Raw genomic sequence first — 18,351 nt, forward strand, 5'->3', positions numbered from 1 at the left:
ATCAAGGAACTATCACAATACAGAGGAGTTTTCAGCAAACTCTGGGAGAAGGGGAGATTGGGAAGTTTGTAGAGAAAGTGCTGTTTGATTAGGAATTTAGAGTAGTCATAAAAAAGAAAAATATTGAAGTAGAAGGAAAATGCACCTAGGGGTGAAGTCCATGATGTCTTTGGTAAATGGTCCATGATTTATTTAGTTAGGTTGGTATTATGGAAGAAGAATCAAGGAGTGGTTGAGTAGTTTAGTGGGAGATGAGATCTTAAAAGTAGTTGGATCATATATTAAGGGATTTGCTTGTATATAAAGCTAATAAGTTTGTTCTTTGTGCAGAATATAGCTTTGAAGCTATGTAAGGCTTTGAAGCAAAACAATGAAACTTTGATTTTTTCTAGAGAGATGACTTTTTGATTTTGGGCAAGACATATTTAATGGAAAGAGACTGGAGGTAAGGATACTTGTTAAGTGGTTTTATAACACAGTCATAATTTCTAGTGTAAGTGTTCCAGACTGAAGACTCAGTTCAAGATTGGCTGTTATATAAAAGGTATCTTAAAGATTTTAGATTTTTTTATTACAGATTCTCAATCTTATTTTTTTAATTGCTGATTCTTATTTTTTGATGTATAGCCAGTGAGAAATAAGAGGGACTCTGAAAAAAATAATAAAATAAATTATAGAATACTACCTCATAGAGTTGGAGATAGAGGTTGTGTGATTTGCAGTAAATTATTACTGTTTTGAGTTATGATTGCTTTTTGTATCTGTTAATGGCAGCACTTATAGCCCTTACTTTCTGGTGTTATTTCTACACTAATGCATAGCAGCACTCCATAGTGGAGATGATGATGATATCAAGAAAAAGAAGGTTCGCTTCAGAAATAACATATATTCAAACTTAAATATGAACGAAACTTAATAAATTGTACCTAAGACAGTTGAAGCCTATGATTTGACTGCAAGGAATTTCCTGTGATTTAACTGCAAGGAATTCTAGCAAGCTTTCATAGAAATAGAAGCCTTCAAGGAACATTCTTTATAAAAAACCTGAGTTACATAAGCAAGGCCCAGGACTTTCCGTGGTTTTCTCATGAAACATACTCTATAAAGATTAGCAAGCCATAAAAACCCCTGCATTCTCAGGACAGTGGTACTTGAGTTTGGAAACAGATAAAAGATGGAAGTATTTAAGAAATGATACAAAAATCTCAGTAGTATTAATAAATTAGGTTTTAATTCTTATTTCTTATGAAGTAAGAATGTGAAAGAACCAAAGAATACTGAAACTTCCTTTAATTTGTTGGGTTTTTTTAAAAAAATAATGCACGTATAGGATTATGGACAGTTCTTGAAATGGTGTCTTGCTGATTGCAGCGTTAGTGTTGCCAATTACATGGGCCTCTCTTTAGGGCAGCAGGGGTCTTCTCTTGTCTCTCTGAAGGAATCTGTCCACTGGCAACATTGATAAGCCTTAACTGAAACCAGTTACCCTATTGTGCAGAATCATTTAGACAGGAGAGAAGGAGTTTCTTTTCATGGGTGTGGACATAGTCTAATTTAAGAGTATTTTTTGAAAACAATGGGAAAATAACTTTTTAATAATTTAATTTATGGCTTAAAAATTTTTTGCATGATTTCAAAATTCAAATGATTCTACTGAATATAGTAAAATTTATATAAAGGGATTGCCAGTCTCTTCTAAAAATACAAATGACATGTGAAAGGTTTCAAGTATAAAATAATGGATATTTCAAAATAGTCATATTATTTGAGTACTTCAAGGTTTATTGAATGCATCCATGTGTGCTTATCTTTCATAATGTAAATTTATGTTTTATATGTTCTTATAGTGAAGAAATGCAAGTGTATACAGTGATTATTTTGTTCATTACATTTAAGTTTTAGAGTTCAATGTTTACATTATTCTCATGAATTTGGAATTATACTCATTGATAATAATGATTATTGTTTTTATATAGCTCACAATTTCTTGAGCTTTTTTATATAAGATGTCACTTGAAGGTTTGATAAGATGGTAGAGGAAATCTCCATTTATCTATGAATCCGATTCCCAGCAATACCACTATATGGAACGTAAATGTAAACAACTTCTGATTGGAAAGCAGATGTCACAGAGCCTACAGTTTCACTTAGTTGAAAAGATGAAGCCATGCTCAAACCATTTTACCTAAAGTAAAGGAGATTAGAGCCCCCTTGATTGACAGGCAATCATAAACTATGTCGGCTGGCAAGAAGAAATAAAAGTAGACAGCGTCTTCTATTTTTGAAGTTGTTCAATACAGCAGTTTGTGGACACTCAATGGAGGGGCACATGGACCTACGCACTCCAGTAAATACTTCAAATATCACTCTAGTGACTAAAATGTAGTCTAACACAATGTAATAACTGCTTTGCATATTTATGGCATTATAGGCAATCAAGGAGAGGTAAAATACCATGGTTAAAGAGACAGAAAACCTTCTGTTAAAAATACTTCATATGAAAATAATGTTTTTGCACTGATATGAAGTAGTCTTCAGTTTTTGACAAAATTCACTCGTGGACTAATTTGTTTACCCTAATTTGGATAATAAGTAAGTTAGGTTATTATAGAGCAAAAAGGAGATCAGTAATTTCCATCTCTCCAAACTAAGTAAAAATGTTTGCTGCAGTTTAGTTTCAATACATAAAAGAAGTATATAGGGAGTGTTGGCACATAGATTTTAGATATTTTTCCAGATTCCAGTAGCAAAAGCCAAATGCTTTTGATAATGTGCTTGGCTGTGTTTAATCCCAGTAGCCATTCTCAAAATATTAAATACCGTTTATCATTTCTTCAACAAATACTTATCAATTGTTATTTGCATGCAGAATCTGTCAATTACATCTAAAAGATATAACACAGAATCATAGAATGTTAGAAATGAAAGAAAGATTACCTAGTCTACCTCATCTTCTTGATGAGAAACCTGAAGTCCATAAAGGTTAAATAACTTGATATTCACAGTCATATAGCAACCAGGATAAGAACTCTTGTCTTTATTCTCATGAGAATTCCACCCTCAAAGAGGTAATATAACCCAAGCAGAAACACACACACACACACACCCCCCCCCCAAAATATTTGCATATGAAATAAAGGGAGAAATCACATTTTAATGATTATGTTTCAAGTAACTGAGGAAATGTGCCACCTCCTGCCTCTTTGCATGGTCTCTTCACAGCAATTAAGTTCTGTGAAAGAATGAACCTTTCTTTCACAGAATGTGAAATAAGAATATCACTAAGAAGAGGTCATTTGGAAAGGTGGTACAGCAAGGCTACTTTTGCTTTGGCTATAGATAGATGTGAAAGCATGCACGTTCTTTTAGGAATAAGAAAGGAATTTTAAGAACCTTTATCATTAGATGGCCTTTCTTAATATAGAGTTTATAGACTAGTGAAATGAACCCTATATTTAGAATTGGAAAATGGGGCTTTGAGTACAGGCTACATGGGCACTTCTACAGAGTGTATGACTTAACCTCACTGAGTCTCAGTTTCTTCATCTACAAAACAGAAATTCTTAATAGACTATCTCACAGATTATTTTGAAGTTCAAGTGAAATAAACTATCTGAAAGTTTTTGCAATAACTAGAAATGTTCAAGTGTTAGATAATTATTATTGGGATCATTATTATGCAGTAAGCACTAAAGAAAAATACCTGTCTTAAGGAATATTTAGTGTTTTGGAGGAGAAGGAAGCCTAGCAGTTGGTCAGGTTGGGCTTCCATTTCTCTATACCTCTAGGCTAGTAGTTTCTAACTTTGATTGATGTTAATAGTTTATGATTCCTTTCCTACACATTAATTCTCTGGGATCATTACAGAGTTAAGCATCTAGAGCTGGTAAATTGATCTGAAGCAGCCGAGGGAGGCAGAAGTCTTTAGTGAGAAAATAATTGTGCCTGTGTTTTTGGCTTTTGGAGACAACTAAGGAATGTTGGCATTAAGATATTTAATGTTCACTATGCCATTGCGCTAGTCCCTGATGTAATGATCACCTTTCCCATTGAAAAGAGAAGAAACATAAATGATCACAACTCAATAACTACCGAACTGTAGAAATTCATGTAAAGTTTGTTAATAATAACAGTCACCACTTGCTCTCATGAGTAGTATTTATTGAACATTTAAAATGTTTTTCAGTAAACATATTACATGCAAGATCTCATTTGGCAATTATATTGTTACTTACTGATAAGGAAACTGAGGGATCCTCAATTTTGCTGTATTCAAGAAGCTCACTAATTTATTTTTTTCCTAGAGCAAGCCTCAGATGACTTTTGTTGTTGTTGTTGTTGTTATTTATCTTTTGGCATCCGATGGAGCCAGATTGTGATTCTCTAAATAAAGAAGGTGAGAAAGGATAAGAGAATGGGCCAACTGTAGATAAAAGAAGTGTCATGCATACTTGTAGCAAGAATATATCAGTTCTATTTAGCTAACCATAAACCACCTATGCTTAGAGGACTCAATGCAGAAATTCATGAGATCAGAGAATCAATCATGTCTGCCTCTTTCAGCACTGCATCCTCAGCACCTGGGAGAGCTCTAAACACATTGTCAGTGATCTCTAAATATTTGTTAAATGAATGAATGACCTACAACTCCAATTTTCACCAGCAGCTTCGACCTCCTCCTTTACCTGCTGCAGTTAACATATACCCCATTTCAATTTAATTTTTTCTACTTCTTCTTGCCCAATTATAGATGTAAAGCTAATGAAGAGACAAATACTCACATAGCCATTAACAAGAATTGAAAGATGGAATACCTATCATTAACCAATAGGGTTGATGGTAAAAATAATTTAGATGTATTATCAATATATTCAGTGTGACTTCAAAGTTAGTTACTATGGAACTCTTCATATTTACTATTTTCTTCTGATCCATTAGTGTGTATACCACTTGGTTCATTTCAGACATCAAGTCATCTAAAGACTTTGTGCGACAGTTTTTTCCAAAGAAGATTACAAAATTCCAGTAGAAAATTCTAGCCTCCTGCCCTTGTTCTGAGCTCAGTATTTCAGTTTATTCATGCAAACAAAATGATTATATACTTTCTGGAGTTACAAACATAATGATGACTTTTTGCCTATACAGTTTATATTTTGTGTTTTGCATGTGCATTTTTTTCAGCCACCTTGAAAGGATTTTCCAAATGTTTCATTTAATCTGTTGAAAATCCTTCCACCTGGTGCTGTTAGTTTAATGTAATGGTAAATATATACCATTCTTTGCCTTCCATTGGACTGTTTTAGTGTCTGTATGTGTGGGATTGACAGAACATTACTTTTACAGTAGAGTTACAACTGTCCAAGTCCTAAATAGCAGCTATGACTAACCCCATGGGGGAAGATTCCTAATTATTTTCTAAGTTTTCTGTGTTAGTGACAGGTTTTATGCATACAGTCAGCTATTAAAGCATTAGCGTTTCTTTTATTTCTTAATCATTAACAACTTTAGCACTGATTGCCCATGGAGTTGCAAGCTGTTAAAATTATCATTTGCCTCTTACTAATTTTGAAACCAAGAGCTGTTCCTTTATTTGACGAAGCATAGGTCTTTCTCAGAGCATACACAATGCAAGAGTACTAAGAGTTTACTCTGGGAAAACCAAATCTGAACATAATTAATTTGCAAAGTAAATGGAAGTAAAGGGAGGAAATACGCTTAAATATTAATAAGTTTAGTATTTTTAAAGAATTCAACAGAAAGCGTTTTTTGTTTGGCTTTTTTTCAATAGAAAGCTTTCTTGGGTTTTTTATTTATTATTCTCCAAATATGGTAGATTTGGTAAAGTTTATGGTGATTATTCAATAAATATTTTTAAATGGATTTGATATATGTTAAAGTCAGTTGATGATGATATGATAAAAATCAAACATGTTACCTTAAACATTCATTCATGTAAATATATTTATTGTACATTCCAAATATAGTTTGTTGGAAAAAATAAAAATTGATGACTTATTTTGTTTAAAATGATGTTTTTCTAATTTTAATTGATGTATATCTATAACATTGAGCTAAAGGAGTATTTGGGACCAAGAGGCTCCTGTGGATTAGGGCTGTACTAGCTACTTAAGAAATATCTCAGAAATGTGTTAGAATAACCAGTTCCTAAGCTCCATTCCCAAATATTTTGGGAGTGGATCTAGGGTGAGCCTAGGCATCTGAATTTTTTGAAAACTACCCAGATATTGATATGCACTTAGATTTTAAAACCAGTGATAATAATCTACAACTACTGCTTTTAGGAAGAATCAGTTGCTACCCATATTTGTTTAGCCTATTTTTAATGTGATTGTTCTTGACTTCCTGTTAAACTTCCTCCTTCTTTGGGAAGACACAAACTTCAGAGGTGAGGGTAGGGATAGGATATTTTCCTTAGTTAGGGTACCAGGAAAATGAGAATCTAGGCTTTCTCAAAGTCCAGTATTTCTGATTTCTGGGGATTTTTTTCTAAGTTCCAATCCATTGCCAGACAATACATTGTGGATATATCACGACACGATTCACTACTTCAAGCTGGAAAAGCATAAGTTAGCACTACCTGGACGCTCTCCATAATTTACCAGCTTACCTCCTTTTTTCCCCTAAAAGTTGATCTTGATGCATTTTCCACCTCCCACATAATATAGTTTATTTCTAATTAGTGTTTCCCACTCAGTATCATGAACTATAATCATACATTAATTATAATGCATCATGATTTTGATTCCTTATTAAAAATAAAATCTCTCCTTCCATTTGGAGCTTCCATTTGCAATACTAACAGCTGTCTCCATCTTCCTAAGGAAGCAGACAATTTTGCTTGTAGACTATAGGCTTCGAGGCATTGTGTGCAGTTAGATTGTTATGTAACATCTGTCTTTTGAAAACTTACAGTCTAAGTGAAATATAAGTCATTTTCTTTTATGGTTAATTTCCACTTGCCCTTGATATTTGTGCCTGTTAAACATCTGTAGTCTGTTAAATACTGTGTAGGACAAAGAAATGTGACAAAGCATAGCTGGCAAAGTCTCATAATAACTTTATAATCCTGTATTAAAACTTAATGTAATTGAAGTCTATTGGAATTATTTTCATTTTCTCCCTCTCCAGGGAAAATATTAATAACTCATATTCCTTTAAACACTTTTGTTTAAGCTCTATGAGTCCCAAACTCCATTAACTTAAATGAAGAAACATGGTTAAACAATTTTAGGCTATTTTATTAATGAGAAAATTCCATAGCTGAAAAAGGGAAGCTAAAATCAACTGAAACTTGGAATGGATCAATAAGGACAAGAAACTTCCCTTAACAAAATAAAGTTAAAATCATTCAAGTCTACTACAACAGAATGGTTAGCAACTGCTCTCCCATACATGTGCACAAAGTACTTGCCTCATGAAGTTTCTTTGCTTCTCTAAGTTGATTCTTTAAGGAGGAAAAAAAATCAGAAAATCATAAAATATTTTATAAACAAGACTTACAGCACATGACAACATTAACTCTTCTACTATCTTTGGATATGGCCCCTGTTGAAAAGTACCTCCCAGAAGGTTTTTCCATTAAATAAAAGATTAGCCCTGAGTTCTTTTCTCTTGTTAGAAAACAGCAGTCAATATTTTGCTAATGAGGAGTCATCACTAAAATTATAATCATAAGGATGAAGAGTGCTGTACTATTTTCCAGTCTCTTCACCCTCTGACTTTATTTTTGCTTTTCGTAGGTATTTGTAAGATACTGTCACATAAGAAATAAATATAAATGTAATTATGAGAGATTAGGCAATTTTCTTGAAAACTTCATTTATCTAAGTTGTAATTGATAACATCCAAGACTGATTCATTTCCTAAGGCAAGCTCAGCCTTAGTTTGTTTGATGTTCTACCAGCTTCAGTCATTTCATGTCTGTTGTCAGCATGCAGGCACCTTTGAGTATGTCCTGTTCACATCTTAGGGGCATTATTATTCATAGTAACTTCATATTAATGATACAGTTGAATTAAAGTGTCAATATAGGCGTCAAGTGTCTGGATGGTGAGAATATTAATTTATTTTGTTTATAAACAGAAATAGGGGAAAAAAGAATGGAAAGACAGCATAATGTGACTGTTATCTCTAGATAGGAAGTTTATTATAGGTTTTAATTTTTTCTTATGCTTTTCTGTTATTTCCAAATTTCTAAAATAAAGAAAAATAAGTGGAATCAGAGAAAAAGAAGAAATTATAGTTGCTGCCTGCTTACTTATTTTGTTTTTGCTTTTTCTAGGAGACTTGTCTAGGCTTTTTTTTTGATGTGATATTTCTTTTCCAAGCCATATTTCTTCTTCCCCGTGCCACTGAAGCACATTTTTTGTATTTTAGTTGTATGGAAAGTACGTGAGTTTGTATGTCTAGGACCTAAAGATACATAACTTAAGCTGACTTTGATTCTTTATTTTAATTTAATAAACTCCATTTGTAGATGGATTCTTGGCTATATTTTGCTACAAACTGATGCTTATGGCCTTTGTATTTGAGGATGTTGATAAGTGTCATGGAGATAAATGTGTTGAGATGCACCAAAAGTTCTAGGAGATACGAAAAACAACACAATAGGATTTGTAGACTGATCATGTTTTTGAGATATTGACTGATTGAAAGCCGTTCATCAACATTTCTCAGGCCTGAGCTCCTAGATCATTGTTCAGATAAAAGTTCTAATATATCCATTGGCCATTAAAAGTTACTTTCAAGCTGTGTATTAAAACTTAATCATGGACATCTTTGCTGCTGCTGTCCAAAGAAATACCTTATAATTCTTGCATTCTTAGGTAAATTTCTGGATTTCCATAAATGGGCCCCCTTCATGCACCCCTTCAACCGCTTTTTTCTTTTAATGATTGAAAAAAAATCTGCATCCTAACTTTATGAGACTATCAAGGAAAAAAAAAATCCTACAACCATCATGAGATATTAAAGAATATAGAATAAAATTGAATGCTTTGGGAGTTTCGGGTAGTACAAAAAAGCAAGGAATAATTTGGTTTATTTGTTTTTTTCCATCTAATATTTTTAGGTACAAGCCTATGCAGAAAGTGGATGGGGTTGCAGATGGTTTCACAGGAAGTGGTCAACAGACAGGCACATCTGTTGAGCAAACTGTAATTGCCCAAAGCCAACATCATCAACAGTTTTTAGGTATGTTAAGGTGTAATGCATATTAGTTGCTACTAGGATTTTGAAAAGAGAACAATGGTAGTCTTTTCTCCAAGTGCAATGTCTATTATAGATGTTAATGACATAGAAAGTTTTCTTTTGGTGCCAAAATTATGCACATCATATGTGTAATAGTCCTAGTTTCTCTTTGCCTTTCATGTTTATTAGAGATTATTTTTAAGAATATTGAGCTATATAGGACTTTTATGCATATGAATTAAAGACTCATTGCTATGAAATTGTTTTCCAGAATTTGTATTAATCAGCTTTTATTGTCAAAATTATGCTGTTTACTTTCAGTAGTAACTTCAAGTGCCAAAAGGAATTCTCATTTCCTATGTATAAAGTTACATACTCACAGGCTCAGATTAGAAAAAAAAAAAATTATTGTAAACTTTTAAGAAGTAATTTATGCTTTTAAATTAATCACAGCATTTTCTATTATAATTTATAGATGGTTTACATGTTTCTTGTTATTGAAAGAATTAGGAAAAGGAACTTGCATATTTTTGCCATAGCCAAAGGGGCAAAACAAAAATGGCACTTTAATTGACAACTCTTCTAGAGATGAACATGCATATTTTCCATATAACAGATCAAGATAAGTAGAAGCTATCAGAGAGTGACTGTGTGTATGTGTCTGTGTGTGTGTATATGTGTTTATGTGCACTTTCTGACAAAGACAACTAAAATAGACTCTCAGGTTGGAATAGTTACTAAAGTTGAAAACATCATAGCAGCATTTCTCAGACTGAAGTCCTTGGGTTATATTTTTGTGGCCCTTTGGTCATTCAACAAGAATTTTATTTTGTGATTTCATTTCAATTATCATCTTAAAAGCTAAGCATATTGTGGATTACCTAGAAAACTAGAACTAAATACTGTTCTGCAATTTTAGCTTCCATATTTGTACCTGGATTTATGATGAGACAGGCACCAAAATGTCTTACGTTAATTGTCCAGAGCTAATAAGAAAAGATCAGAGAGAGACTTACTATGTAAATTACACCTCCCTCCCAAGGGAAGCCTAAATCATGTCCCTGTATTCTGTGTGGAGGAAAGTTTCACATTCATTTGCACATAGAAGAGTAATGGAAGAAGCAGCCACCATAAAGCACATGTTGGTATAGGCCTGCCAGACCCAAAAGATCCTGTGCTGCAGCAGTCAATACTGATCCTTTTGCAAGAGTTAACGTAGTTACAGGACAGGAGCATCATCCATCACATCAAATTAATATTACTAAGTTTTATGTTATTTTTGTAGTTTTCTTTGTATTTACTTTGTAGTTCTTTTGGTTTATGACTCTATAACAGTTATGAACATAATGAGTTTAAAGCTAGATTTTTTTTTTTAGTAATGAAGTAACATAATAAAAATATTTAAAATAGGTACTAGCAAGCTCGAGATATTTTTCATTTAATAGGCGCCTTGTGGTGAGAGACACTGTGATATGCAGTATGCTATTTGCAGTATAATTGTAGTGCAAATTTTGTTTCTAGAAAATTCTTAAGAGTGTTCCCTTTATTTTTGTATTTTGTGCTGATGATGGTGCTACATTTTGCTTGTAAAATATTAATATAAAAAGTCCTTGCTCTCTGGACCTCTGACATTAAAAATTTGTTTTTCTTTTTGGTCTTCTTAAATTTTTCCTCATTAATCTGTAATTGGCACCATCCACAATAGCATTTTTCTTTTCTGTTGTCATGGTAACAGATGCATCTCGAGCACTTCCAGAGTTTGGAGAAGTTGAAATCTCTTCTTTGCCAGATGGTACTACCTTTGAGGATATCAAGTCACTGCAGAGTCTTTATCGAGAGCACTGTGAGGTAAGTCTTTTCAAATGTAGTATGAACACATGCTTGGTTTTGCCAGACAACTTGCTAAAATAAAATAATCAAGCTTATTCCTAAAGGAGAGATGAACTTAGCACTAGTTCTTTTGAGCATATCTTTTAACACTAACAAATTCATTTTTCTTCTTTCCCGTCTCAGAGTGGAGAGATGAGGAATGCAGAAAAGTGAGAATAAATTTTATTCTCTATTTCTTAAGCCTATCTTAATATGAATCCTTTGATGCAGGAATTCCACTTCTAGGTATTTGTCCTACAAAAATACTTACATATGGGTGGCAAGGCAAGTGTACAAGGGAATTTGTTGCATTATTATTTTTAATGCAAAAGATTGGTTATAATTTCTTTATCTAATAGGGATATGGCTGTAGAATACTATACAGCCATCAAAAAGAGTAGGCAACTCTATAAACATACTAAAATGGATCACTTCGAGATTTAAAGTTAAAGGAAAAAGCAAACGCAAAAAAAAATGTATATTTTCACTTGAGTGAAAAATGTGTGTGTGTGTCTGTGTGTGTGTATATATATATATATATGTATTAACAACTAGTTTGTTGTTACTGGGGTTTTTGTTTGTTTTTTTTTTTTTTTTTTTTTTGAGACGGCGTTTCACTCTTGATACCCAGGCTGGAGCGCAATGGCGCGATCTCGGCTCACTGCAATCTCCGCCTCCTGGGTTCAGGCAGTTCTCCTGCCTCAGCCTCCTGAGTAGCTGGGATTACAGGCACGCGCCACCGTGCCCAGCTAATTTTTTTGTATTAGTAGAGACGGGGTTTCACCATGTTGACCAGGATGGTCTCGATCTCTTGACCTCGTGATCCACCCGCCTCGACCTCCCAAAGTGCTGGGATTACAGGCTTGAGCCACCGCGCCCGGCCTTGTTTGTTTTTTAAAGAAACCAGAATGTATCCATTTTAAGCTGTCCTTCCCTGTAGTTACCTTGTCTCATTGCATTATCCACTTCATTTATCATTGTTGCTGACAATAAATGTTTTTGGAAGAAAAATATATATATATGTGTGTGTGTGTGTGTGTGTGTGTCTGTGTGTGTGTGTGTCTTTCTCTTCCTTTATATGTGTGTGTGTGTGTGTGTGTGTGTGTGTGTGTGTGTATCCAGAAGAAAGAACGAGAAAATGTTAACAGTGGTTGCCTTTGTGAAGGAAACTGGGTGTCTGGGAGTTAGAGGAAAGGGACTTCATTTTTCAACAGACCTTTTTTATCTTTTGAATTTTATATCATAAGTATAAATTTCTATTAAAAATAATTTCTGGAAATGTTTAATAAAGCACCTTAGGTGTTCTTTCCATGGATCATTGAGGCTCCAGTTTTGCTTGTTTCACTTTTGTGGTTAATTAGGGTTTCTTTTGGTGTTTTCTAACCCTGCTCCTACTCTCATTCTGAGTCTCCCACATCAGAGGTTGGCTTCATTGTCTAGGAGGTGAACTGTCTCCATGCCAGCATATTAATATACTACAGCTCACCTGGTAAATAGAGGATAAGATAATGGATTATAGTAAGAGTTTTCTTGAGTGCTTCTCCTTTTGAAAGAAGAGTCTATTTAGAATTCAATTAGCTTTATTCCAGGGATATTTGTGATCTACTTAGGAGTAAAAGATGATCCTTTGGATTTCCTGGGCAGTCCTCCTGACTGCTGACAATGTGGTATGCAGTAAGAGGTCTTATCTCATAGCATTAACAGATATTTTCCCCCACTCTAGAAATAAGAATTGCTAGAGTAAATCTGAGTGCTTGTCAAGGGTACTAGATTATTAACAACCAAGGGCAGGTTCTCTCCTTGTTAACGTAGCATGTGCCAGATGTGTTCTTCAACATTTCTTGGAATGATGAAAGCACTTAATATTCATTTTCCTTTGACTACCATACTTTTACCCATGTTAGAGAATTTCTAGATTATCCTTATGTATATAGAAAAAGATTCTTTCTATATCTGTCATCTTATTCAATAAAGATTTGTATAAAGATTCTCTAAACAATTTCTCATTCCTGTGTGTTCAAGTGAACTTTGCTTTAACCAAACCAGCCTATATGTATTTTTTTTTTTAGACAGAGTCTCACTGTCACCCAGGCTGGAGTGCAGTAGCACAGTCTCAGCTCACTGCAACCTCCACCTCCTGGGTTCAACTAATTCTGCCTCAGCCTCCCGAGTAGCTGGGATTACCCAGCAGGGCATGGGTGTGCACTGCCATGCCCTGCTAACTTACTATATTTTTAGTAGAGACAGGGTTTCACCATGTTAGCGAGGCTTGTTTTGAACTCCTGATTTCAAGTGATCCACCCACCTTGGCCTCCCAAAGTGCTGGTATTACAGGCATGAGCCACCGTGCCCGACCAATATGGATTTTTAAAAAAATTCTCATATTTATTCAGAAAGTTGGAGCATAATTTTTTACATTGCTACAAAATGTACAGTAAGATTATTCTAAGTGACAAATTCCCCCAAATAAGATTGAAATAGTCTTTGGATTATAAGATTTTATTAACGTACCATTTTCAAAAATAAATATACTTTATATGATTAAATAGGGACATATAATCTGTGAGGAAAATGGCAGTCCACAGAATGATCCCCATTTATTTCGGAATAACCAGAGTTCATGCTATCTTTCTCATACAGCTCAGCAGCATATATAAAAAAGAAAAAATATAATTATTTTTTCCTGTTAATAAATATTCATTTTGAATAAATATGAAAAACTTTTGAAATACAGCTGCCTGAATCTCATATTTAGTCCTGTAAATAGTCATTTGCCCTAAGCCCGTAGAATATGCATTATTTTAATTTATATTTGCCTATATATTTTAGTCTGAACATATTTGAAAGTAGGTGGACAAATGATAAAATGTTTTATTCATGTGTAAAACTGCCTCAAATGAAGCTGATACGAATGTCTTTTTCAAAAGAGTTATTTGAGATTATTTAATTTGAAGAGATACTGAATTTAAGATACACTGAAATTCTTTACTTGCCTAATTATATTTCACATTTCCTACAGTATATATTTTTAAAGAAAGATTAATATACCCACTTTGCGTATTATTTGGAATTCTCACAATTTGTTTGTCAAATATATTTTTGTAAGTATCACTAGTTTTGTTATGTAAGGAACAAGTATAACTTTTTATACAAGTTGCTGAAACATTTTCTTTTAAGGTAGATTAAAAGAATAGTGTTCTTACAGCAATGTCATACAAAGAACTATGTAAGGTATTATGTGTAAGATATTAATAGTTGCATCACACTTTTAGAGATGTCTCTTGTATTGTGCCTAAGCTACGATGGAGAAAGCAGTTGCAAAAATTTGCTGTTTGAGAAGATTTTGATTTTTGCTTGGATGAGGGACATCTACATGCCCTTTATTTTTAGGGCTTGCATTTTGCTTTTTTTTTTTCTTTTTGGGACAGAGTCTCGCTCTGTCACCAGGTGCCAGGCTGGAGTGCAGTGGCGCGATCTCAGCTCACTGCAACCTCCGCCTCCCAGGCTCAAGCAATTCTCCTGCCTCAGCCTCCCAAGTAGCTGGGACTACAGGCACACGCCACCATGCCCAGCTAATTTTTGTATTTTTAGTAGAGATGGGGTTTCACCATGTTGGCCAGGATGGTCTCTATCTCTTGACCTCGTGATCCGCCTGCCTGGGCCTCCCAGAGTTCTGGGATTACAGGCATGAGCCACCACGCCCGGCCATATTTTGCATTTTTATTGTTACTGAGTAATGTGTTAATTAATTTGTCTCCCTATCTTCATTTTCATTATTTAACTACTTGCAAAATTTTATATTCTTAGAGTATATTTTATATCAGTTATTCTCTGTATCATGCCTAGGCCAGCTTTATACAGATAGCCCAAACTTAACAAATATAAAGTTATGGTTTGCTGTTTTTGCCTAAAATACTCTTATAGACTCTTTAGATGGTCCACTGATTTCTTATATCTTCCATGAATTTTGTAGATCTTTGTGGGGATGTTTTACCTTTGCCTCAATGCTGATGACATGGATCACATTCTACTAACGACTTCTGTCTTTTAATGGCCAAAATAATCACAGAATCATGTGTTCTTGGCACAAACAAGTTATTATTTGGTTTTGTGACTGCTTCTACCTTATTTACAAACTAATTGCAATGGCAGGGTAAAATTAAATATCATCATTGACAGTTAACAGGGAAAGTGGTAGATTTAACGCTATAAAAATGTCTTTGATGCATCTGGGAAATAGTTTTAGGAGATAAAATTAAGCAGAAAGAGGAGGTGAGGCCGCCAAGATTTGAAAAGCAAGATAGTCTTAAAGCTGTTCTGTAAAGAAGGTGTGCAGAGATCGGGTTGGATTCTCTAATGTTGAATGCTATGCCCAGAGAGGCAGTATCCACTGAAAGCCTGCTGACTCCATGGTTTCTGCCCTAGCCTCTGTTTGGCTGGGAACACACTGGAACCCCTGGTCACCTGCCTTAGACAAAGCTAATTCTAATTCAGCTGTAACTCCATCTGCCACACAAAAGCACCTCCACACCCTTCGCTGTCATCCTCTTTGATGGTCAGTGGTTACCTAGCCCAAAGAGGACTGATGTAAATTGAATCTATGTTCTGTACCCTTCAAGGTCTGAGAATAGGTTGGGTGACAATAGCTATAGAGGCAGAAGGAAGTAGTAGGTAAAGGAATTTGAAAAAGAAAGAAACTGGAGAGGAAGGAAAGCAAGAATAAAAACGAAAGAAAAAAGAGGTAGAAGTGAGGGTGGCATGAGTCCATTTTGAGAAGAATGTTATGCTGCTTAATCTTCCAAGAGTTTTTCCCCCTTTCATCTTCTTCCTAGCTAGTTTTTGTTGTTGTTACTGTTGTTTCTTCCACTTGCTTTGGTAAAATTTAGTGTCGTTTCACCATGTTAACTTACGAGCACATGGGAAAACTTGTGTCATATTAGGCTGTCCTCACACAGTCCCGTAAGTAATATTGTAAGGTAACGCTGATACCATTTTGTTTTTTAGGCAATATTGGATGTTGTTGTGAATCTTCAGTTTAGCCTGATAGAAAAATTGTGGCAAACATTCTGGCGCTATTCTCCCTCTACTCCAACTGATGGCACTACCATTACTGAATCAAGGTCAGAATCAACATCTTTTCCAGTTCATTTTCATGGCTGAGTAGATGTCACAGCTAATAAATTAGAGATATGTATACCAGTTGTGAACCTTTCTTGATAACATTAAATGAATAGATTGATGTTTTGGCCATCCTGGAAATAAACCACAAACTGCTCTCTTGAGGTTTCAGTCTGTATATATAGCTCCCATTTGTATTGATTTGGGGGACTGTGGTATAGTTATTTCATCCTCATGGAATTACTATCATATCTGCCTTTCATACCGTCAGAAAATATGAATGTGCATAGACAGCTCTGGGGGAGTGTTTTATCTATCTATCTATCTATCTCTCTATCTATCTATCTATCTATCCAGCTGTGTGGCACCAGTGCAATGGTGGTATAGTTCTAACCTCAGTAATATTTGGTAAACTTAAACTATTTGTAAAGTCCATTTTCTTTTTTATCCTCATTTGCCATCTATTCATTTGCTACATTTATTCACACCAGCAATCTGAGTGAAATAGAAAGTCGACTTCCGAAAGCAAAGCTGATAACTCTGTGCAAACATGAGTCTATCCTGAAATGGATGTGTAACTGTGACCATGGGATGTACCAGGCTTTGGTGGAGATTCTCATCCCCGACGTCCTTAGACCTATTCCTAGTAAGTTAAATGCAGACGAGTATGGATGCTTTTATTCTCATACATTCCACCCAGGAAGTTTTGAGAAGTGACATTGCAATCTAGAATGATTCTAATTTCATTTAGATTTGCCAGAAAGAAAACATGCAGCACAGAATACTGCTTAAAAGCCACCTAAAGCAAAACTGTACTAAAAGGGAAAAGATTATCTATTTTTCAGTATATACACACACACACACACACACATATATATGCCAACCGGTAGATGTAACAGCCCAGTAAACTAATTGCAAGAACACTACAAGGCCAGTCAACCATGTAAAAATTATTCTACCCAAGGACAGAGTCCCCTTCGTAAAGCCAAAAATTTTGGAAATCTGTAATTGCTAGGCTAGCCTCCTTCATGGTTCCTTTTGATTTGAAGTGAATCTATCTTGATTTCTAGTAAAGTTGAATTCCATTATAACAGCATTTACTTTGTCACCTACATCATGTTAAGAACTACAAATGCAGTTTCCATTAACAGTAATGGTTAACTGGCATTTTGAGAGAAAAATCTTTGTAACTATACAAGCATTGTAGTCCCACTATGAAGAAAATGGGAATTACATAGATAGGTTAAATTACCTTTTTAAGTGATGGTGCTTTTTAAACTACTTTGTAGCAAACAAAGCTATTTTCTGCAAGTATCTATATAAACGCTACCACAGATACTGTTAAAGGCAGCTGAAACTATTTTATGCCTACATCTATATAAGTACACACTAGTTACCTTAACTTTTTAAGAAATGAGACAGTTTCTATTCTACGTTGACATTAATAAAGTAAAAGCAAGCATGTAGCTTGTGAAATTGGCCACTGTGTACGTATACTCGTCACAGATGATTTGTGTTATTCTAGAAAATCCGAAAATAAGAATTTAGTAGAACAAAAGGGGAAGATATTAACATTTGTATGCTTACACCTTTTTCTAAATAATAAAAGACAACAGTAGAAGGTATGAGATCTTTAATATGTTCCTGACCACCTTAAAATATATGCTCAAACATATTTCCATATAATATTAATGAACACACATAAATTTATGTAGGAATAAGTAAAAAAATATTAGTTGACATTATCTCAAAATTTTGTAAATTGCTAATACAGTCTACTCTATCTACACCAAGTTCCCTGACTAAAGGTTGATTAAAAGTGGTTTTTTGGAAAGTTTCACTAGCTAAATTCTCTACCGATTTATGTTCCAGAATCGGATTTTCCTTGTTTTTCTCTTGCTTCCTGTGCTCTGAGTGATAATCTCTAGAGATGTTTATAAGAAGTTGCATAGGGTAGCTCATTAGCCTATGACATCTTGTTACCAACATAAAATTTTTCTCATGAGATAAAAGAAGGGATGTCAGCAAGTATTTTCTTTTTTGAGGCAAATCAACAACATCAGTTTTCATTAAACAGTTCTAAAATCTTTTGCTTCTGTAACAGCATCATAAGACTTTAACTTGTGAACTTAACAGTTCCCTAATTTAAATCTT

At 34.3% G+C, this 18,351-nt stretch overlaps 1 protein-coding gene across 5 annotated transcripts in view; it reads left to right on the top strand.

Moving 5' to 3' along the window:
- RFX3 (regulatory factor X3) overlaps positions 1–18,351 on the top strand; it is a 296,633-nt gene that overhangs the window by 229,520 nt on the left and 48,762 nt on the right. For all 5 annotated transcript variants that reach the window (XM_012454573.2, XM_064361481.1, XM_064361483.1 and 2 more), the window contains 4 exons: positions 9,092–9,213; positions 10,946–11,058; positions 16,084–16,199; positions 16,689–16,843. In XM_012454573.2, coding sequence (XP_012309996.1) covers positions 9,092–9,213; positions 10,946–11,058; positions 16,084–16,199; positions 16,689–16,843 — 506 coding nt within the window. The remainder of the gene's footprint in view (positions 1–9,091; positions 9,214–10,945; positions 11,059–16,083; positions 16,200–16,688; positions 16,844–18,351) is intronic.

The sequence above is a fragment of the Aotus nancymaae genome, unplaced genomic scaffold, assembly GCF_030222135.1.
Source record: "Aotus nancymaae isolate 86718 unplaced genomic scaffold, 86718_ANA_hifiasm-v0.15.2.pri h1tg000041l, whole genome shotgun sequence".
In the NCBI taxonomy this organism is placed as follows: domain Eukaryota; kingdom Metazoa; phylum Chordata; class Mammalia; order Primates; family Aotidae; genus Aotus; species Aotus nancymaae.